Genomic DNA, 24,465 nt, shown 5'->3' with positions numbered 1-24,465 from the left:
TGCCCTCCTACTCTGCTCTGGTGAGACCCCCCTGCAGTACTGCATCCAGCTCTGGGGTCCTCAGTACAGGAAAGACATGGACCTGTTGGAGCGGGTCCAGAGGAGGGCCACAAAAATGATCAGAGGGCTGGAGCACCTCTCCTATGAAAATAGGCTGGGAGTTGGGGTTGTTCAGCCTGGAGGAGAGAAGACTCAGGGGAGACCTTATTGTGGCCTTTCAATACTTAAAGGGGGCTTATAAGAAAGATGGGGACAGACCTGTTAGTAGGGCCTGTTGCAAAAGGACAAGGAGTAACGGTTTTAAACTGAAAGAGGGTAGATTCAGATTAGATAGAAGGAAGAAATATTTTGTGATGAGGGTGGTGAAACACTGGAACAGGTTGCCCAGAGAGGTGGTAGGTGCCCCATCCCTGGAAACATTCAAGATCAGGTTGGACAGGGGTCTGAGCAACCTGATCTAGTTGAAGATGTCCTTTTAAAGGTCCCTTCAACCCAAAGCATTCTATGATTCTATGATTCTCTGCGCTTTTCATGTAGGATCCCACAAGAGACTCAGAACACTAGAGAAACCCTCTTCCTTATTTTTCTAGACATGCAAGCACATTTGTTCTTTCTTCACAGCATCCCCTAATAAACATTAATGATAGTGCAAAAGTTACGTGTCTAAGAGTACAGGACACCACAGTCTCTTTTGATATCAGAAATATGATACCTCTTGAAGCCTGTTACTATGACAAATCTCATTCCAACTGTATTGATGTCCTCAACTTCTGTTCCTGAAAGCTAAAACTGATAAATCTTGAATACTCAGCATTTTCAGAGCACTTCAAGCACTGGTGAACAGCTAGGAAAGTAAAGCAGGTTTCTCAGAAATTTGTATATGCTTATCTCATTCTGTGTTTTCTGTAACTGACAGTTAAAATGCTGAGTACATTTTCAGTAAAGAAAATATTGTATCATGGTTGTTCTGATGAGGTTTTAAAGGTTTTCTGGTGCTTTCTAAATCCTTGCTGTTACCTACGCTATTGATAACGGGAAAGAATAACACAAGTGGACTAGCCTGTCACTTTGTAACTGAATTCTTCTTCAAGAGTTCAGAGGGAGCTTAAGACTTAAGATCTAAATGAGGGGCTTTTGGAAATATACGGAATATGAAGTTAACAGATGAAAATCTCTGGCTAAGAGAGGGGTTCATCATTACTGCAAACCCTGTTCTCTCTGCGTTTCTGTCCTGAACCTCTCTGCATGGATGATGCTTTGACTCTACTGTTTCTACACCCATGTGCATGTAACAGACTTCACCAGCTTCATTTTCACAGTACACCTGAACTGCAATAGGAAGTTGTTGCATGAATGCAAAGCTTAGCCACCTCGCTCTCCAGTGACCCCCCCGCACATAATCAGTTTGAGGGTACAGGAGTCAAGAAGCGCTGAGCTGACGGCAAGGTCTGCAAGGGCTTTGCCTGTCCAGCCACTACCAGCAGCTGCATTGCTAGGATGCAGAAGTCCTTCCCTCAGGGAGAGCACAAACTGAAGGCACTTTCTAACCAACACAGTTTTTTAAAAGGACTTAAGTTTTAAAACTTCTATCCTCCAAAATTTAATTGAAATCAGACAACAGGTTCAAAAGCTATAAGAGGGGGAAACAGATACGTATGATCATGTAGGCCTCATTTCTTTAAGAAACCAGGAAAAAAAAAAAAAACAACTCATATATAAATAGTTATATATTCAAATGAGGGTCCCAAAGCACTTCTTCCTGCCCAGCATTCTGCATCTGTTCCCTTGATTAACACCCAGTAAAACACCTGTGAATATATGTAAAGCAAGTGGCATTTCAGGAAAGCAGTGAACTTAAACTCATAGTCACAAGTATGCTTATGTGTTTTATATTTTCCAAGTATCAAAACCTTTATTAAAAGTACTGCATAAGGAGATGAGCAGTCCTTTTTTTGGGCACGGTGGGAGACAGCAGAAATGAAACATTTCATGTATTCTGTTTCAGGAAGTAGATTCATTTTGCCTTCTGGATTTTTTTTTTTTTTAATATATTATATAATGAATGAAACAATGGCCTGAGTATCCAATCTTTTTGTAGGACTGCATGAATGGATGGTTCAGAAATGTTAATTACATAAAAAACTCTTAAAACTTTTATTCATACTCACTTTGCAGGGGATAAGCAATGCTCTAACTCATCATCTCTAAAATCCTTCTTCTACTTCATGGAACAAGCCACTGAGCCTCTAGCTGGTACAATCCCTACCTTATTATGACTTAATCTCCGATTCCTGCTTGGTTGCCATAAATAGCCATATATTAGCTCAGCTGCAGCTCAGCATGCATACCTTTTCGTGACTGTGGTATTCCTAGTTACTTCACCACAGTTACTTCACCACAAGCCACATCTACCTGCAAAATGCAATCCTATGGAAAGAAATATGATTAGGCTGTGAGAATTATACACCATATAGAGATTCCACTCTTGCTAAAGATACTGTATAGCATATAGCTCACCAACATATGCTGCAATAATTTGAGCATTTAAATGCATTACAGCATTTAAAACTTGAAAATGTTTATTATATAATGTCCAACACAGCACCTTAACTGTCTTTTTATCTAGCTATAACTTCCTAACGAATAAAGATGGTCGAATATCCCAAACTAATCCCCTCATTAATATCTGCCTAATGGAAAGGGTAATTTCAGTATTTGAGGGCTGGACATTTCAAATATTGTTGGATTAGAAAGGGAAAAAAACCTGAGCAGTCTTTAACTACTCTCCTTCTCTGGGCAATTCCTAGGATTATTATACTTTCATGGGACAGATCAGTCTGGTACAAATATTCCAAGAGGGAAAGACCACTTTCAATGGCAGTTATTCAAAGGGCTTTGAAATTCTCTGGGGGAACTGCACAGTTACCGCTATACTTTTATCCTGGGGGAACTGCACAGTTACCGCTGTATACCCTGAAGAGCATTCCAAGGACACTTCAGATCAAAATCCCAAACAGCAACAGGGAAAGAAAAGGTATTTGTTTATTGGTAACCTTCACCAAATCTCCATTTCAAGATCTCTGTGTTAAATTACAGTCAAGAAAACTACTCTCTCACAACGTTAGAGACAACCAGCAAGAAATGTGAAAAGGGCTGAAAGTACATTAAAAAAATAAATGGATGTGGAGCTGGGTATCTCTTGGCCTGTACATGAAAATATGCTTTTCTGTATGACACTACCCTAGCATTAAAGGAATTTATCTCCCACTTTTTTCCCAGGTGTAAATTTCTGCATACCTCAATACTCTAAGTACAGGATGGGGAAAAGGATTATTTTTATTTCACCATGTCTATTTGGTTTATGACCTGTTTGGAAACTAGCTATTCTATCATCACTTTTGTTGCCTATTACCACAGCTTCTTTTATTTGGAGACTGGTAGAAGGTAAGACACTACAAAGATGACATGATGGGATGCCAGATGAAAAAACATGTCATATAGTAGGACATACAAAGGAGCCAAGTACAGTGCAAGAAAATGAAATAGTGTGGCTAATTAGAAATATCTGTAAAGGTTCAGACCCACTATTTACAATTTAAAATACTGAGGAAAGGCAAAACACAAGAGCTTAATAGCAATTATAGGCCATGTTTGTTAGGGCAGTTTTGTCATGAAATCTGTTGCATGAAATGATACTTTATAATGGGCAGGAAACATTGGAGTGACAGATTTCAAGAAGGTTGATGGGAACTTTGGGATCCTCTGTGAGTTGATAAACATTGGATAAAATACCTCTATCTGAGTTTAAGAATTAAATAAAATATGTGAAGTTGGAAGTCTAAATAATTATCTAGATGCCTAAATATAAATAAGTTGATGAATGGATGCAATCAAATGCAAAGCTAAATACATTAAGTCCTCACACCAGTATTTTTTTAGTAAATAATCCTGCTGTCGGAGGATGGCATGATATGTACATTGTTATTTCACAATACACTAAATCCAACCTATTAATATTGAATTTTTTTGTCCTTAATATGTAAATTCTAATTTATTTGAGCATTGATTTCCATACATTTCTGAATGTATTTAGATACTGAATGTGACAGGATAATTGTTCCTCTGTCTGAAGTTCTAAGAGTAGGTATAAATGACCTGCCTCATTCCTTTTTGAATTATTACACTTATCCAATTAAAGATGAACTAGCCAAAAAAGTAATACTGGAAGATGACGTTCTTAAATCCACAGACCATGAAAACAAAATTTCACAAATGGTCTAAGATGCATAAAAAGCTTAGACTTGGATGTGTTAGGATGATTTTTAATTGGTCAATATTTGGTCACTATAATAATTAACAACTAAAGTCCAGATTCACTGAACCAAACTTTTGCCTTAAAATAGCAGCCAAAACCACAGTTAACCCACTATTTTTAGTATGTGCCAAAAATAACATTATAATTAATCATTTGATAACTATAATCTACTCACTTCCCTGAAGGCATTACTTGCCTACCGAGAATATAGTTGGATACAAAGGCAAACAAAACCAACTTTTGAAACATTTCTTCCCTAGTATCCAGACACACATGTCACTGGGGTATATGAGCCACTGTGGTTGATGCTTCTACTGTAACCAGAAAGGCTATTTTACCTTGAAGGTCTTGTCCAGTTCTGAATCTGCAAGGTATTTTACAAATGAGCTGTATTTTTTTCCAGTTCAAAGAAAGTTAAACTCTGAAAACTTTAAATTGCTTGTGAATAACAGAGGGTATATTGACATCACCAGAAAACAAATCGCTCTTAAAAAACTGATGGTTTAAGAACTCATTCTTTAAAATCTGTTCCAATAAATTTGTAAAGAAAAATAAATCCAGTAATAAAGTAGAATAAGGCACATGAAAGGAATGCAATATAAAATGTTATGACAGAAGATAGAATACCTTTTTTCTTAAAATGTTCTAAAGATCATGTGATTGTTCAACTAGGCTTAGAACTGACCTAAGATTTCACCAAGTAACTGTTGTGTCAAGCCCAGCAACATGTGAAGGACATGCAAACTTTCTGTTAGAGTTACATCCGTATGATAAACATAGGTAACTGATTTAATCCTCAGCTACTGACAGTGTTAAAAATGTGTCTGTATTTCAGATCAAGTATCAAAGACCATTTGTTAGTGCCTGAAATTAAAAATTTAATAAGCACTATACAAAAATCATGAAATCAGGAGCTAGATTTCATTGCAGATGGAAAGAGTTAAAGTCACCTCTTTTCATCTCAGTAAGAATTATCTGTTTCCCTGAAGGGGACAAGCTGTCATCTGTCATACTAAAGTAACCCAATTAAAATGAGACAATATGAAATAATACAATCTAAACCAATTGCTTCAGACAATTGAAAATATGAAGCCATGCTATTTTAGAAAAAAAATTAAACCTTTGACGCTTTAGTAAAATTACTGAATAAAGTCATTCTGTAAAATTAAAAGTTGTGATACAAGAAGACTAGAGATCCTCCTTTTGAGAGATTAACTAAGCTAACTAAAACTAAAAGAAACAGTTCCCTTCAGATAACTGAATTTGAGACTCAAGTATACTCAGTTTCACTATAGCTTTCCAGTGGTTGAATATCTTTAAGATGCAGGCAATTATTTTAATCGGTTCTCAAGAGAAAAGGGGTTACTGCCTAAATAAGGCAAAATACTTATTTTCATACCATTTTTCCATACTCATCTTTAAAAACAGTAATAAATTCTGAAGGTAATCTAGGAATATCAATTTAGCCAGTTTTAAAGGTAGGGTAATAAACACCCCTTCCTTCTGTAATATTTTTATATGCTTTATAATGTAAGTGGATCAGACACTTAAAAACAGTTACGAGTTTCCTAAGCAAAACTGTTCATTCCTTTTTTAGATGCTGTGCTTGGTCCTATCCACTCCTTTGAAACTTTTTATTTTGTACGCTCCATTTTGCTAATTCCATGGAGTGAGTCACACAGGGAAAATTACTGTTTCTTAACAGCTACTGACCAGCAGCTTTTACTAGAAATATTCTTGTATTTTTAAATGGTTGAAATAAAAATTATCTTAAATAATTCTGCTAGAGTTGATCCAGTCATAAAAAAATATCAAGCATCATGTATTCAGTTAAGGTTTCAGCAGACAATACTGAATATTAGCATAAAACCTGCCATTTAGCATAGTGTATAAGTAAAACCTAACTATTTCTATTTTAATAAGATGAAACTATAATAATCTGTAAATAATATTTGTTGACCAACCTTCTTCAGTTTTGTAATTGTCAGCTTTCAACATTTTTAGTGGTTCTTCTCTCCCCTTCCTCTACTCTTCTTTTTCCCCTGCCCCCATAAACTATGTTGAAAATATCAAACAAAACAGTAAATCTTCATATACAGACCTGGACAATTCTTTGGTTGTCTCCAAATGACAAATACATGGATTTCAAGTAAACCTGCTAATTTACTAGAATATTTAACACTATCATTTCCGTTCCCAGTAGGAGACAAATTCCCTTTCTCAAGTGAACCCATCTGTGAATGAAAGACTATCCTCACTTAACTCAGGCCAGAATGTTTAGAAACAATAGAAGTACCCACAAATATACTTACAAAATACTTTATATATTAAACAGCACATATAATAAGTAATATTTAATTAACATGTTTAATGTAATAATAATTTAAATTTTTTTTTCTTCATTATTAAACTACTGTCTAAGAGTTAGAGGTGTAGGGTAATTTTTGCTGAGTCAAAGTACAGGTACAGATCAACTCCTCCCAAAGAAGAAAAGGTGGCTCTTTGCAAGCAGGTAAGAGTGAAGAGACTGTAGAGGAAATGCACAAACAGTCGACAGGTGTTTTATGAGTAAAAGCAGCTCCAATTTAGTTTCTCCTATTGTGACTTGAGTTTCCGAGAAGATATAAATCAGGATTATATCCAGAGACAGCAAGACTTTCTGCAAGTTTATAGGATCCTTCAAGAAATAACTTGACTCTAACTTAGCCTGAAAATGACTGGTTAAAAGATGTATTCTACTTTTAATGAGACATAGCAATTCAAAGTGATTTCAGTCCAAATTAAAAAAACAGGTAGTGCATCCAAAGGACAGAGATATGAAATAACAACTTCATTTACAGATCATATGCTGAGGACAGAACAGCAAAAGGCAGGCCTTGGCAAGAGCCTGCATTTTAAAGATACAGAAGTTTAGTTTAAATCAGTTGCAGTAATATAAAGATGAGTATATTAGTGATCTGAAAACACAGGTTAAATGATCTCATTATTCTGGAACAATAGATTAAAGTCCCAACAGGACACTCACCCGTCTAGGACACCCAAAGTGAGCAACGACAGTTTACATTAGCTCATATGGTTAAACTATCTTGCCCGTGCAGAAATTTTGCATGCAAAAGTGTCGTAACTGTTGTGTGGAAGACTATAGAGCACATCAGTGGTGAGAGATGTAATTTACATATACAGATACATATCTAACCTACCCATCAGGGGTGTTGCCATGCTTAGCTGACTAGTGTATCTGGAGAACTTTCGGCTTTTCACATGGAAACATTACAGAAAGTCAAAGTACTGCTAATATGAATTATAAACAAATAAACCCTTGCCCTGTTTGCAAACAGTAGAAATATTATCATCTCTTCCCTGATACTCACATGCTGAAGGCTGGTTAGGTGCCACCGGGCAGATAAGGTTTTAGAAATATAAAGGAAAAGGCAATAGATACCTTAAAATGAAACTCTTTCATTCAGTATCTTACCATCTCTTCCTACACTCACCCTAACTTGAGCAATAAACTTCAACAATGCCTGAAGGAAAGTAACACCTGTCACCGAGCATAAGAAAACAGGGAAAAAGGTGACCTTTCATACTTAGCAGTACTGTGAAAATCTACCGGTCACAAAGGATTAAACAAAATTCTTTGGTATTAAAAACATTTCTTCTTAGTTTAAGAAATCACGATTTTTTTCCCCAAATTCAGGTTCAAATCCAGATTTCAAAAGAACTGAGATATTCCTCTATAGTTTTTATGTTAACATCTTAAGTATAAAGTATGCAAAAACTAGTCAAACACTGTGCTGAAAAGCAGTTCAGAGAGCAGCTTTTTTTATTCTCCCACTATAAGATACACAAAATTTTCTAGAACAAGCAAATGAGTAAATATCTGCATGAAACATTTAATCCTGGTTTGGGTTAGAAGAGAAGAGTTTTGCTATGTGAAGAGCATAGCACTGGTCAGACTCAGTTCCCCATGATACCTTAGTGAGCTGAGGTGACTCATCATGTCCTAAGAACATAAAGAAAACTTTGTTTCATGCATTAGCATTGAGATCTTAATTTTCCATCAGTTTTCTTCACAGTTACATATTGTTCTAGTCTCACAAAAGGGAAGAACCTGCATAACAATGGAAAGCCAAACCATTTTTCACTGGCTGAAAACCATGTGGTGTTCTATTAAATGCACAAATAAACAATTTAGTATCATTATTGCAGAATACCGGCAAAAACAGAAGACAGAAGTTTATTGACAACTGCATTCATTCAGGGGTTTACTAAGGTGCTTTTCAAAAAGCTAGTTAGTAATCAAATTAATCTGAGGCAAAGGATAACATGTATAACCATGTATCCGCATCATTTTGCATTAGATGACGTATATAGAACAATAATGATCAAATCAAGAAAATATAGTGGAATTAAAAAGGAACCAAGAAAGGATTTTTTTTTCTTTATTCACTACCTTGGTAACCAAATTAAATCTCATTCAATCTTCATAGGCCAAAAGTTGGCAGAAAAGGATGAACAGTCATAGGTTACATTTTTTTATTCTGAAAAGTTAGTGTATTCACCTGTGGATTAATTTCAAATCTTTACCAGTTGAAAGACAGATATTCTTGAACACAGGTTTTTCACTTCTGTTTTTCCGATGGTAAAGCTGAGGGGCATGTGCAATATTTGTTTACACAATTAGGCAAGTCAAAATTGAATACCATGTTTATCTTTATTTGGTTTGACATGAAAAAGGCAGATAAAATGTAATGGAAAGGAAAGCTAGGTTGTATAATTCAGCAGTAAATGTTTCTAAAATTGTTTTCAGTGTGAATGGCAGTAAGCTGCATATTGTTAATACATAATTTATGTTGTATAGTGTGCAATGTGGTAAGTAGTTATAAAATCCTACTCCTCCTTCTACTATCATCACAAATGTTTCTCACTATTGCTAGGACTAACTTTATCATCACTTGGGACATCACTTGCCCCAACCACTGCACCCCTTTAATTGTATATATTTTGTATTTTCTTCTCTACAATCCAAACTGTTTGAAACAGCTTCAGAAAAAAAACCTTTTTTTTTGTCTACTCCAATATCATTTTAAATGCCCTTTAGAGTCCATTCAGATTATAGCTACCCTTATCTGTCTGATACAGTTGTCCTCCCATTCGTACTACCTGGAAACATATATATTTTATAGATGCTTTTTGCCAGTGGTCAGTTCCTACCTATTACTAGGAGGGTTCAGAAACTGGAATTCTAACTACACTTCCAAAAGCTTACCAGTTCACATTCAAACCCTACTCTCGGGGCCAACACTTTTTGGCTATTCTTACCCTAAACCCACATAGAGGATCAAACATGAAAAACACGTCTACCCCCTTGACTGGTTACACAATGTTAAAATCCTGGACATTTGAAACCATAAACTATATTTCAGAAGGGTTCATTTTTTATCCCCCCCCCCCCCCACTCTTCCCCCATATTCCTTGTGAGATGAGCAGGAACTAACACATTAAGGCATAGCGCATGTATCTAAGGTACACAAAATATCTTAAAAAAGCAACATCTCTAAGGTACAGAAAATTATTAGTCCTACTTCTGAAATACTTGGCTCTGTATGCATATGAAGGTTACAAATACTATCATGTATATGATGCTGGCCACAAAACACCTTTGATGTGTTACATCAACTTTGGGGAAACATTATTAAAGATGATCAACTGATATTTGTATTAAACAAACACAAAACTAATTGGGGCCCATGAAAGAGGTCCTTTCCTTTATCTTCATTATCATTGTTTAATGGACATCTGAAAGTAGCACGAAGGGAGGTTATATACATATAGAAAACTTTTCTTTGTGCCAATTCCTCCTGTTCACAATAGAAAAGGTTGGCATACCTTACAGGTAATGCATGGATTTGTTAAAGTTCAGAATTAAAAGAAAAGCTATGGCTGGCAACTTAAAACCCTGGCACCCATAAATGCTCCTTACAGACCTACTGTAGCATGAATAAGCAAATTTGCCAATTCTCTGAGAGCTGAGAAGAACAACAGCGTGCTAAAAATGTTTCCATTCTAAATTAAGGTCTATGATTCAGTAAGCACAAACGTAGTCATGGTATATTTGCATTCAGTTTAAATAGTAAATGTAGAACATATAATTATCTTCATATATCTTCCCAGCAAACACTCCTGCCAGTCTTTCCCAGACAATGGGTTCATGTACTGTGGCAGACAGCAAGGGGCTGGCAAGGAGTACACTGGGGAACCAGGTAACTACCTTTTAAAGAAGATAAATAACAAACAGTCGCTTTGTTCCAAACCCCTTTCAGCAGACTTCAGGGCTAATGTCTGAAAACCACTTAGTCAGAAGATGAACCCTGGGGGGTTAAAACATGCTTAAAATAATTTCTCCAAGTTACTGAAAACAGAAGTAGGCCGAATTTTTAAAAGATAATGGAAACGGTCTTCCTGTTAGGTGTGAACTGCAGCACCCTTACTGCCAAAACAAAAAGATGAAATACATCCAAGATCACATTATTCATTTTTTGGGTGATGTGGTTTGAAGTTGGCTCCAAAAGGGTTTTACATAGACTAAAATTATCTTATGGAAAGGTGGACTAAAATGTAATTTTAAAAACCTCAATAGATGCATTCAAAGGACAGCATGCCTACTAATTGTTTATTAAAACTTAAGTGCTAAGAGCACAGGGGCAGACTGCGCCCCGCCCCCCCCCCCGGCTCTGACGACCTGCTTTCGGCTGCTGCCATTGGCTCCCCGCAGAGCAGCCCCCGCCTCCAACAAATGACACCCGGCTGACGCCAACACTGGCGCTGCCAGGCGCCGGGGTCTCGGGTTTGTAACAGGGTTCTGAAATCCAACTTTGAAATGCCATAAAAAGAACGTGGCTTTAAGAACTTCGCTAACACATTTCCCAGGGAAAATGCCTTCTCAGGTTTTCCTGCAAATCAGTTACATGAAGAGGCTAACATACTCTAAGGGCAAATGTGTCAAAAAAACATGCACCCTAAAGCCAATCCTTCAGCTTGAATGCAATTTTCTTTTTTTTTAAATGAGCTTCCATAATATGTTTGCTTCTAATATTCTCAATATTTACCCAAGGACTCAATATTTACCCAAAGAGCAAAAGTTTTCTGGGGAAGAATTTTTGCCTTAGCTAATAATATTAATTGACCACTAATCAAGACATTAATTCCAACATCGGGGACAAGACATGACGCAACAACCACTGGTAGAATTTATAAGCAAGTTACCTGCAATATTGCAAAGAAAGTTACAGAGACAGATTTTTCAGTGAGCAAGGACTATAGATGCCTGTGGTTCAAAGAGGAAACAGCTGTTTTAATGATGATAAAGGGATTTTAATGCTATATGACTGTCTTCCAAACAGCCACATGTCAGAACCTGCCATACAAATGCATTTATTAAAGCTTATTGAATTATCATATAAATGAGCATTTTTTCCTGTTTTCAGGTCACTTGAATGTATATAAATAAGTTCCAGGACAAACAACACAATATCATAGGGGGAAAATAGGTCTTCATTATTTCCTTCAAGTCGGGCTAAGAAAGAAAGGGGAAGAAGTGTTCCTTTGATACAGGAAGAAAATACATCTCCCTGCTCAAAAGGCTTTTATCATGTAAGAAAACATGGCCATAACAATACAATTTTTATGACTTGCCTATTTTGTAAAGGCAAAAGACTGCCAAACTCATATTACTTTATCACTACTATCTCTGTAAGATTTTCATTTTTCTCATAGCCCGGTTAGTCCTCATTTGACATTAATGGAGGGAAAAACATAGCATCTGGTAGTTGCCACAGTATTTTGCAAACAAGCATTTTGAGTTTAATAGTCTGTAATGTGTATTGATTACTCACCATATCCATGAATGCCTCCTAAAGGGGAAATTATTCACATGCATCATGTTCACAGATCTTCCAACATTAGTGTTTTCCTTGTCAGACAGATTTATCTGTTATGGTATTCATAGATGCATTCCAGAACAACTGCATGAGCAGTTAACAGCGGGGATTATTGCAAGAATTACTGTAATCCACAAAAATAAAAATTCCCAGGATCCGAAGAAGGACTTCTCACAGGGTTTTCTAGGTACATGTCCATCCATTTATGCATCACTTGCTACTTAAAAAAATGTTAAACTAACCAGTATACAGAAACTGTTATGACAATGCCAACAGTTTGCCTTGATAAAAATCCAAGTGCTTTGACTGTGAATTAAAGCATCTTCATATGCAGCATTTTGGACAGTTGGAAAAGGTTAGTCAAAAGATAGTTTCTTGTCATCCATGCCAAATCGGTGGTTAGGGGGAGATATGTAACTTCAGATTGCTTTGCCATGTTCAGACATGAATATTGCTTTTTCTTCTTTCTTAGACACATATTCATCAGTGATCACTTTAATGCAGCTTTCCTTTCTTACAAGCCCAGGGAACAGGATGATGTTTAACAGCCATGTACAACAACCCCGAACTTCTTTCTGAATTTGATACTGTGGGTTTATTTCTTCAACTAAGGAAGAAGGAAGGAAGTATGCTTTTACCGCTCCTTAGGACAGGACTACAGTTAGATACCATCATGAGATATGATCACATCGTGACCAAATTCATTTTTGCTGTCTAACCCTGTAATAAGGCTGCCTGCTCCCTTTAAGTAAAATGACTAAGCTATTGACACTGTCACTGCAGAACCTAGTTCTATCTTGATGTTACACTGTACATAAAACCACGTGCATCAATCTGTACGCTGCAAAACGAAAGCAAAGCTTTTAAGTCCCGTGTTACCTAAGCATTCTTTCTCTGCTGTCCTTTTTTCCCCCAGTTCAGCTCCCAGACAGCAGTTGTCACTCCTGGCGGTCTGGTGGATATCCTGGGGAAGATTCTTAAGCCCAAGCTAACGAGACGGCGTATACCTCGAAGCAGCGCAGGCAACAGGCTCTCGCTTCCTTTTCCCTGACCGGAATTTCCAACCTACCCCCGGGGCTGCCGGTACCCCGGCCCAGCCGCCGCTCCGGACACGGGCGGGCTCGGCGGCGCGGACTCTGCCCGCAGCGGGCTGGGCTCGGCTGCGGTGCGGGCTCTGCCCGGCAGAGGCTGCGCTGGCGTCAAGGGGGCCCTCTAGGTGGGTTCTCCCGGCACAGCACGTCCCGCCCGGCCTCTCCCACCCGGGGAGGGAGGGAGGGATGGAGGGCAAGGACGGGGGGCAGCGGCGAAGGGGAAGGCGGGAGAGCCGGCCTCGAAGCGGCCTCTGCCTCCTCGGGGGACCGGCAGCAAAGGAAACGCCGCGTGGGCGTGCAAGCGTCGGTCGGGAAAGGTGCGTGGAGGTGTACGCGGAGCGCGCGGTCTCGTTCGCCGCGGAGACGCGAGGGATTCCCGGACGCGCCTTCAGACTTGAGCGTGCCCAGGCCGTGCGCCGTTTGCTTGCCACCCTTTTTACGTGGTTTACGCCGCACTGAGACTCTTTAAACTTCAAACGACCCCTCGCCCTTATGGACAGGAAATCCTGCAGCATGGAAGCCAGCTGCAACTTCAATGACATTAAAACATGCGATAAGACCGTGTATTTGATTAGGGTGTGGGTGGACTTGGGAGTAACGTGATAAGATACTGTGGGGCACATTCTTAGAGATCCCTTTTATAGAACTGAGCACTTAAGCTCAGTTCTGTTGCTGTCACAGCTCTGTTCTACAATACCCCAAATTAGCCCCAGTACAACCGATGCCATTCTGGAGGAAGGATAAAATATTAAAACTACTTGAATGTCACAATGCGTTGACAGTGAAATAGTATTTATTTCAATTCAGTAACAAACAGGGAGCCCATACTGCTGCACACATTTGCATATTACTGTACTTTGAAGACTTTGAGCACCAAAATACAACAGATTCCAAAATTTAAAGGGGCTCTAGCATCATTTATGTCCTACTACTCTGTGCAGAAGATTGGGTTTTCTTTTTCATTTAAATACAACCATGATAGGAAGCAGACACTGAAGGTTACAAATGGCAAGAATGAAAATTAGTCTTTTCTCGCTATGAAGCTACAAAACAAAGTATATAATCATGCTCAATAAATATAAACATTCAGTATAACTTTTAAAAGGACCAGGTAAGCTGTTACAACTGTTATGATATTTTCATGCTTTATGTAAAAACCGGCACCCTTCCCACCCCCTACCCTCCCCCACCCCCCATCCAATTAGTGGGAGTATATACCAGAGACACTTGAAGAGAATACAAACAAAACTGTGAAAACTGCAAGGTTGTGTGATTAATCTGAATATGAATAAACATTACATCTAACTAATCCAGCTGCCTATTGCTTTCTCTAGGCTAGATCCACTTACTATGAAATATTAACTACACCAAATGCTACACAAATCTGCACCACATTATTATTTCATATTTCACTTACTTAACTGCATACTTGCCCGATCATCCATGGGCGCTGACATTTTCAACACTAGGCTTACTTAATGCCTTGTACTATCTCAAGAAAGAACTTAACACTGAGCCGGCACCTAACACATTTGAAATCTACGAATGAGTCTATTCTGCATCTATATGCCTATTTATCTGCTTTTCTCCGGTATTAAGTTCAGCACAAAGCATGGCACCCATTGACTCAACTAATTTCATTCAGAAGCAGAGCTGCAGAAGGAGGGTGGGCATATAGAAAGTTACTATATAGCATTACAAACCAGTTAAAGAACTCACCAACAAAGTGGAATACACAATATATGGGCTTTCCAGAGCTGGGTTAAATTAAAGACAGAGACTTTAACCAGTAAAGAATTTTTGTTACATTGCCGGTATAGACTGACTTGTGAAATTTTTCCAGTTCAAGCCCATTAATAGTTTGCTAATCAGTTCACCTTGGAAAAAAAAATGCAACAGCTAAAAGCATTTAGTGACATTAACTTCAGTGGCATTATTTTTTTTGACTGGATAATAAGCATTTTGGTATGTCAGTTCCAATTCAGGTTCACCAAGTTCTTTGAAAAAGTAATCGAAGCACAATTTATGTTCAAGAAAAAAAAAAAGATAGAAAAAAGCAGTTTAAAACAGGTTTGGCTTTGATTCCTTGGTTCTGCTATGAGAACAGTGCTCTGACCATTAGAATTTAGGCTATAGGAAGGCCTAGTGCATCTTCATCTAGGCTAGGCATAAAGAAGCTGGAGGAAAAAAGACAGAGACACAAACAGGAGTCTGCAAGTGATAATGGCTCTTCCCTGAGATGGCAGAATGCCAGATTCCAGTCCCTTCTACAAGGTCTCCTTGAAACTTTCCACCAAAATTAATTAGGTAATGGACAAAGTATGTTTGTAGCAGGAACCAGATCATCTGGAAGCACTTCTCGCTTCCAAATAAATAATTACATTGGACAATAGAGTGAGGATCTATCCTCTTTCTCTCTCTTACTGGTGTTGGGAATCTTGCATTTCTGACTGCCCAATGAAACATCTAAACAGGGAGGAGTGAAGACTGTGTCCTATAAACCTTGTTTTTAAGCAGCCTGTTGACAGTGCAAAATTGCAAACACCTTTCCATTCTGTTCTTTAGGAGTAGGAGAACCAAAGAAAGGACTATTTGCATCTCCACTTCTTAATTTCTGTATTTCTTAATTTCCACATAGTCTTCCTCCCACAGCACTCAGCTTTTCAATTACTAGTGTTATCAGAAAATTCACTCAAGAATTGACTAAGGTCTGTGTTTGTTAAACTGAAGTCTTGCAGATTATTTTCATTGCCTCTTCTCATAGCTGCAAATGCACTAGCAGACACCAGAGGAAGAGTTTACTTGGTGGCACTGGTGGTCATGATCATAGAATAGTTTGAGTTGGAAGGGGCCTTTAAGGGTCAGCTAGTCCAACCCCCCTGCAGTGAGCAGGGACATCTTCAACTAGATCAGGTTGCTCAAAGCCCCGTCCAACCTGACCTTAAATGTGGGCATCTACCACTTCTCTGGGCAACCTGCTCTAGTGTTTTGCTACCCTCATCGTAAAAAATTTCTTCTTTATACCTAGCCTGAATCTACCCTCTTTTAGTTTAAAGCCATTACTCCTTATCCTATTGCTACAGGCCTGAATAAAATTAACAGTCACTTAAATGTTAATATTGACTCATCTGCAATATTACGAAAATATAATGTATGGATGTAACAATTCCCCAATACTTCGGATTCCTTTCTATATTTTGACTGTTAGGATCCCTTTATTATTTCTAAATTCTCCATTAAAACCATATAGATTAAAAAATCAACTTGATTAATGAAGTAGTAAGAAATGCATCCCACTGCGTACAGTTAAATCATCCAAGTGATAGGTCTTTAGTCATACAACTTTTTAGGTCCACAGAAGTTACATTCAGTAATAACAGCATAGAAAGTAAAGGCACAAATCCATCTCATCAGAATCCTCAACAGAGTGAGCAGATAAGCCCAGTAAACTCCTTACCACACTTTAGACTGCTTTACTCACAGACAGGTATTATATGAGTGTATGTCAAGCCAAGTAACTTAGCTTTTTGTCCTGTCTGCTTCCTCTACCATCCACCCTGCATGGAAATTACCTCACTATTGGACCCACTTCTGGAGTAATTAAACTATTCCTTCAGGAGAAAAACCTGTGCAACTTTAGAAGCACTTTTCTACAAGCAGTCCAGATAACAGTAGGTTTATTTCTCTCTATTCTTCCTATGCAGTCTTGTTGCATCCCTACAGGCCTTCCACCCTCAGACATCTTCATGACAAATCAGGAGGCAAGCCACGTGCATTTTGGTGTCATGCTATAGAAACAACATTCCAGTGGACTCTGACAGAGCCTCACATGATTTCAGACACTTTGAAATGAAAAATGACAGAGAAAAATTGTTTCTTTGTACCCAGAGAAGGTCTAAATGAGCGCTGTGCAGTGTGGATATAACCCACTCCACATAACTTGCCCTCAGGGCTTGAGAGCTTAAAGCCATAATCATCTCACTGAAATTAATACTAAAAGAGAAAACTTAAAAACCCATATAGTTTACTTTTGAACAACAATCATGAATTAGGTAATGTTGCTAAGAGCTTGTGGCTATCCCTTAAGAAGAAAAAGAGCCTAGTTATCAAGTATATTTTTGTTCTGAAAATGATGTGCTCAACTCTAAATGTAATTTGAGCAGAACATTCTTCTTCCAGGCCTCAGCCCTTTTTGAAGTCCAAAGAATCTTCAGGTCAAGAACTCTGAAAAACTAATATTTTATGTGTCTTCTATTAATTTCTTAGCTTGTTCAGTCTCTCGCTCTTTCCCCCCTCCAATTATAGCAAGAGATAGTTTCAGGTAATCTCGTTCTAAAATGTAAGATCTGCTCAGGTGTATCAAAAATAATTGTTTTTCCTCATCTCAGTTGGTAAATGTCAGTTCTTGCTATACTTTTGCTGTGCCATTTATTTCTTATAATTGACATAAAAAGATCCTTAAGCTGCCCAGATTTAAACTGGAATAGATGGAGTGGTGTGGACAGGAATGCCAGCACATCTCAGGGAGATTAAACTACCCTTTTGTCTCATTTGAAGAGAAATAGTCCTGCTATCCTTGATACTGCCGACTGGTGATGCCTGAAGAAAAATAACTGTCCTGGAAAGCAATATATCTCCCTAGATTAGGCAGCACTGGTTATGCTCACAGACTCATCTCTTCCCTATTGCATAAGATCAGATTCAGATGCTTTAAAGATCATTCCACAAATGTAAACAAGTTTTACATGTATGCAAAAGAACTGTAAATAGGAACTACAGATCATTGTTCTCTCTTTTCCCATTTGACCCCTTTCCCTGCCCACCTACTGACCCACAAATCTCCTTTTCCTTAAGAAAAGCAGGAAGAAGAGAAGCAACTAGTTTGCTGACAGAATAGGGTTTTAACATATTAAAATGGAGATTAGTTTAAGTTCATATCTATGAAGTCATTTTGCCTCCTATGTCCTAGCCATCTTATTTATGGCCAGAAGCAGAGCTTGAGGTCTCTGTAAGGAGTCATGTTATTCAGTTCATTGCTATGGAATATGTGGCTGGCACTCCATTGACAGTTTGCATGTATATGTGCTGTGGAACAGGAAGTGACTCCCGGTAACCACAAATTCTAAAATTTTACCTCCCTGAAAACTTTAGGTATGACTGAAATTCACAGAAACAGTTTGGCAGAAGTTGTTTAAGAAAACCAATTGTCTGTTTCAACAACTGTAAAACTGAAACATTGAGAAAATGATGACAGCTTTTTATTTATACAGTGGTAACAAACTGAAGTCAGATTAAATACACTTCCAGTGCATAGTCATGACCTGTTCTATAATAGGGAGATTATTGTCTATTATTTTTAGTCATACTCTATTACATCATAGTTCAGAGTACTTGAATCTTACATGACAAGGTGGAATGAAATTTTAGTTGTTCATACTTTGAAAAAAAACAGAGAAAGTAAATTTATTCCGGTAAACATTAGTTAGTGTAGTAAGGTACAATATTATATTCATTCTGGAAGAAGAAGCTTAAAGTGAAACAAAGCATATGATTTAAGATAATTCTATTTATATAAGCACTTTGTCTTCAATTTAGTAAGTGAAGCTAAAATAGGGATTATTTATTTTGCTCACAAACTTATCTGATGAAACTAGTTTCTATTCTGAGTTCTTTTTTTCCAAACCTGGGTACACTAAGAATGTTGTGAAGATGGCATGTGAGCCTACGAGATGGAGTTAACAGAGCGGTGCTTGCTAGCAGCCCATACTTAGGTTAATTGAAAAAAAGTACGGACTTCTGGAAAGACTTCTACTCTTCCCTTTACAAGATGATGGTGACATAAGTATTCAAAAGTAGCTAAGAATCTTACATGAGAAAACATAAACCTTTTCAGAAACTGACAATATCAACATGAAAGGGCATAAGTATTCACCAAGAATAACTCCTTTTTTTTGTTTTAATCACAAAGTATGCCTTTACTATGCACACTGGAAACTCAGCTATACTCCATTTATATCAGCTTTAACTTCTCTACAGGACTGTGGAGAAAAGGTAGCCTATAACATATTTGGTGTTTTGTCTGGCATCAAAAAAAACCCAATCCTTTTTTTCCCCCTACCTCTGGTAATATTTGCATTTCACTTGCTACTAATTTGCATATTAGCCTAGTGAAGACGGTTTCTTTCTATATTGCCAAGCATCATACGTATTCTGAACACAACTACACTTTGTAAAAGGAACTATAGCCACCTGTATTGAACAATGCAGAAGTGACTTACAAAAGGAAATGGAGAAAAAGGACTCTTTAGGACACTTAGAAAAAGGACACTTAGACATACTTTTTTTTGACACTTTCCTGTCTAGGTGGCATCTTTTCTTGGATGGAGAAGGGGAAGCGATAGAATGGGATACATGAAAAATAAGGGACAATGCTTTGAGATATTTTTTCCTGAAATGTCATTTCTCCTAACATATTTGTCTATGAAGTACACTTTTCTGATGTCCTCAAATACACAGTTCAATCAACTAAATTTCAATTTATGATTTATAATATGGTTTAGAACATTTAAATTATCTTTTTAATCATCACCTAAAAACTTCACAAAGCTTTGAGTTGTAGATCACCCTATCAGAATCATTAATGAGCAGATTTCTGGTTTGTCTGGAGCTGCTTATTCATGGAAAATACTTCTCGCTACTTTTGAGATGGGAATAGACATGCTGCAGTTCTTTTGCTTTTAAGAAATTGAAGCAAGAAATTTAGACTATTTTCTATGTGAGGATTCCTGAAACTTCTCCAGACACCCTAATGAATTTTGTAATACTGTATCTTCATATTAAACAATCTAGATCCTCCAGCTTTCTGGCAAATTAGAACCTTTGATACACCTTGTCTGAGAAAAAAACCCGAACTGCATTAGTATAATTTCTTTCTGAAATCAGAATATGAAGTCAGATATTTGAGAGGTAATGTACACTAATGAATGAAAACCTTTTCTATTTGCCCTGATTTGCCTTGTTTTTGTTGGTTTTAATTTTATTTATGAGTAAAGAATTTCTGTCTGTTTGTAACTTACTCATCAATAAATGCATTATGTCAAAACCTTCAGGGCCTGCAAAATCAAATAATTTCAATATTGAGATTATGTAATAAAAAGGGTTAGCAATTACAAAAGTAATATAAGTAATGTTGAGTCACTGAACTTGTCTGTCCCTTGTGGTCAGCCTATCCTCATTGGCATCAACAGACTTTCTATTTTCTTTCATAGTTTCAAAAAGTTTCAGGACTTGAAACTTCTAAGCATTACATTCCCTCCTGCTGAACTACTCCAAGATACTGTTTTCTGATTCTTCTCTATAATGATAGTTTGCTAACACTGAGTCATATGAAAGTGTCACTAGTGCACTCCTACAGCCTACTATTTTTAAGAAAACCATAAATAAAAATACTAAATGGAATCCTAGAACTCTAGTAGCATTTTACTTGGGAAATAACACTTGCCGTCTGACAGCCCTTTGTTATCTTCTCTTACTAGCTCCTCATCTGCCTTAAAATTCTTTTACTGATACCTATGTTTTCCATTTTAAATAGTAATTTCGCAAGTGACGTTATAACAAATATCATCTACGTAAGTCCACCTACTACTTTGTCTGGAAAATAATACTAAGATTGCTGAAAGCAACTTAATTTAGTAAGCACATACGATTTTATCTCATTTTGTATTTGTCTTGATGTCTAGTAATTCTGGTCTTCAAAAAAAATTCTGTCTAGATCACTAGTCTCTTTAAATACAAGTAACACATTTACTATTATACTATTCCTGATTTTATAATCTTATTAACAATCCCTACTACAAGACTCAGATTTCCTGTACCAGTTCTTTTAAAGCTCTTGAACAAAGATCATCCAGTCCCCATAAGTTAAGAGCATTAATGCCTGAGGTTTGTCTCCATATCAATTGCAGCAATTTAGATACTTTTGTTCCTATTATCTATCATGCCTGTCCTGATGCTTAAAATAATTATCCTAATTAAGACAAAGGAAGATATTCCTCCATTTCCTGTAATTCCAAAACCAATCCTATGGCACAAGTCTATGCTGCTTCTTCCCTTTATTTACATTGCTTTTACAGTTTATACACCTTCTGTTTTCTGTTGGTTCATTGAGTATGTAATAAAGAAATTGATCAGATTTATCTTATCAGGCTATCTAATCCTTACCATAGTTTACAGATTTTTTTTCAATACAAACATGGGAAGTTTAAGTTTTTCATAGTATCATAATTCTTGATAGTTTGGGTTTTTTTAATAAAGTTGGGACGTTTCTGTCCAAATCCAAGCACTCTTGCAGAAGACCCCCTTCTATCAGGTAACATTCACCCAAAACAATTCTTTTGCATCTATGAAACACCTTCCTTTTCATTTCCAGTATTATTTTTTTCAATTTATGGAACTGTAATTCCCCTCACCTTACCAGTGGACGTGCAGATCCCATAGAGCTAATTTCTGCAAAATGACATTGAAGTTATTTTCTAACTGCCTTTCACAGATGCCTTTAGAACCAGTCCACAAACCCCCAGGAGTCTGCAGAGCACATGTATGATGCACATGCACAAACTGCATGATGCTGTCTTCCTACCTTTACACACAAGTTCTTATGAATAATATTATTTTATTTGGTAGGACAGGAACTGTCATGGTAATTAAGTTTTGTACACAAATACTTTTTTTTTTTTTTGGTCAGATGTGCACAAAAGGTCAATGTGTAATTGTATATTCCTGTCTGGCAATTTCTAGCATTAAATAAGTGGCAACTTGTATTCTAACAAAAATACATATATTTGTAACTTGTATTAGAGTACAAGAACTAAAACTCATCAAAAAAAGACATTGCAGCCAGTGTCTGCTTCTTAAGTAAAAAGTGGTTAAGAATCAACCCCTAAACTTCTCTGTTTTCTCAGAATTTAAGGAAACCACGTAATTTAAATTGCTGAGTGCCCAAATGAAAGCTAAGTCGCGACAAGTACATAGTATTTTATAGCAACACAGGACCACAGATGCTTAGGGTAGCTAAGAAACATAAAAGAGACAAGATCTTTATCTCAAATGGTTTACAGTCCTAAATTAAGTAGAAAACAGTAGGAAATTATTACTCATTACATAGAGAAGTGGACTAAAATGTTCTTAACAGAAGCAGAATAATAAACTGATTGTAAAGTACTTAATGAGATTTCTTAAATGAATATGGGCCAATATTCCCTGTATACAAAGCCATTCTTGGTTTCTTTTTAATTTATTGTTTAGAGCAGTAAAATACAGAGCAAACATGTGACAATCTAAGTAGCAAACCTTTCCAGTTTGCAGACTGAAGTACAAATTTGCGTGAGTTTATAGCAGCTTCTTCTAAAGACTGAAGTCCAAATCCTACTGCATTTACATCACTGAAAATTATGAGTAACCCAATGCCATCTATGGTGTCAACCACTACCAGTGTGATTGTGAACAAACTGAGAAATCCTGAGAAGCCTCACTGATTATTTCCTCAAATACATATAATGCAAGAAATGGAAGTCTTCCCCACAATGTATCTCAGACTGTGAAAAGTGTAACGCTTAGAAACTGGAGAATCAGCTTTTAAGAAGCACACAAGACATAAAAACCCACCTTTTTTCCTATATGCTCCCAATGTTTTTGAGGAAAAGACTCCTAAATTGGGTATCTCTGAGACAGGCAACAACTTTAGCTGCTTTAGACAGTTCTACTACAGACTGGTCTCCTGTCAGGCTACTGAAATATTCTTCAGAGAATTCCCTCTATTTGGCAAATTTAAGCAAGATGAGATGGTGAGACACAATGGGACTCATACTTTAAGTTAGAAATAGATTTGATGTCTTTGCAGGATCAGTTGAATCTATGCCTAGTTCCCCATTATCCCTGGAGACTGATAGTAAAGTGTTGCACTATATTGTATACTTACATGCTGAATATTAGATCTAGTCAGGGAAAGCGAGGACCTACTTACTTACCAGCTCTATTAAAATATTCCTGCAGACATAAGTCACCTCTGTGACATTAAAAACAAACAAATTAGATCTTTTTCTGGTATTTGATTAGTAAAACCAGGACCATATAACTGGTACAAAGGCAGGCATCTACAGGTCCAGTTAGAAGATTAGGTCTCTAAAGTCAAGCCCTCTAATTACTAGCTACTAACACTTTGGAAATTTGGAAAGCTGTCATGACATAATTTAGTTTTACTTGGTTTTGCCAACATAACCCATGAGACACATGGAAGCTTTTTAGCACTATGGAATGCCAAGGCAGCACCATTTGAAGTAGAAAATGTTTATTTGGCATGCTATGCCTGGGCCATAGTGACTGCACTGCTTTTGCTATTTATCCAAAACTATGTATATTAAAATAGACTATTTGCAAGGCCTTGGTAATAACTATCAAGTGCAATGTAGACAAAATCTAAAAGAGCTTATTAGAAAGACTAATCAAGAAAATGGATATATTTGAAAGTTATTTTTACCTAATTGTTCATTTTTCAGATTTCTTCTTTTAACTATAGTTACTAGAATACTATTATTTCCTGACAGGCTGATAAGTAGAATCATAGAATGGTTTGGGTTGGAAGGGTCCTTAAAGATCATCTAGTTCCAACCCTTCTACCATGGGCAGGGACACCTTCCACTAGGCCAGGTTGCTCAGAGCCCCATCCAACCTGGTCTTGAACACTTCCAGGGATGGGGCATCCACAACCTCTCTGGGCAGCCTGTTCCAGCGTTTCACCACCCTCACAGTGAAGAATTTTTTCCTAATATCTAACCTAAATCTACCCTCTTTCAGTTTAAAACCATCACCCCTCAACTTATCACTACATTCCCTGTTAAAGGGTCCCTCCCCACCTCTCCTGTAGGCCCCCTTTAAGTACTGGAAGGCTGCTATAAGGTCTCCCCCAAGCCTTCTCTTCTCCAGTCTGAACAACTCCAACTCCTTCAGCCTGTCCTCATAGGAGAGGTGCTCCAGCTCCCTGATCATCTTCATGGCCCTCCTCTGGACTCGCTCCAACAGGTCCATGTCCTTCTTATACTGGGGGCCCCAGAGCTGGATGCAG

At 37.4% G+C, this 24,465-nt stretch overlaps 1 protein-coding gene across 2 annotated transcripts in view; it reads right to left on the bottom strand.

Annotated features, from left to right (window-relative positions):
* Nucleotides 1–24,465, bottom strand: part of PDE4D (phosphodiesterase 4D) — a 370,375-nt gene that overhangs the window by 288,977 nt on the left and 56,933 nt on the right. The window contains exon 1 of one of the 2 annotated variants that reach the window (XM_052775622.1): nucleotides 12,211–13,483. The exons of the other annotated variant lie outside the window; for it this stretch is intronic. Coding sequence (XP_052631582.1) covers nucleotides 12,211–12,257 — 47 coding nt within the window. The 5' untranslated portion in view covers nucleotides 12,258–13,483. Of the gene's footprint in view, nucleotides 1–12,210; nucleotides 13,484–24,465 lie in introns of those variants that run through there. 2 annotated transcript variants of the gene reach the window in all.

This window comes from Harpia harpyja, chromosome Z, assembly GCF_026419915.1.
Source record: "Harpia harpyja isolate bHarHar1 chromosome Z, bHarHar1 primary haplotype, whole genome shotgun sequence".
In the NCBI taxonomy this organism is placed as follows: domain Eukaryota; kingdom Metazoa; phylum Chordata; class Aves; order Accipitriformes; family Accipitridae; genus Harpia; species Harpia harpyja.
Note: the sequence above shows the minus strand (reverse complement) of the source record. Positions and strands in the feature narration are given on the sequence as shown.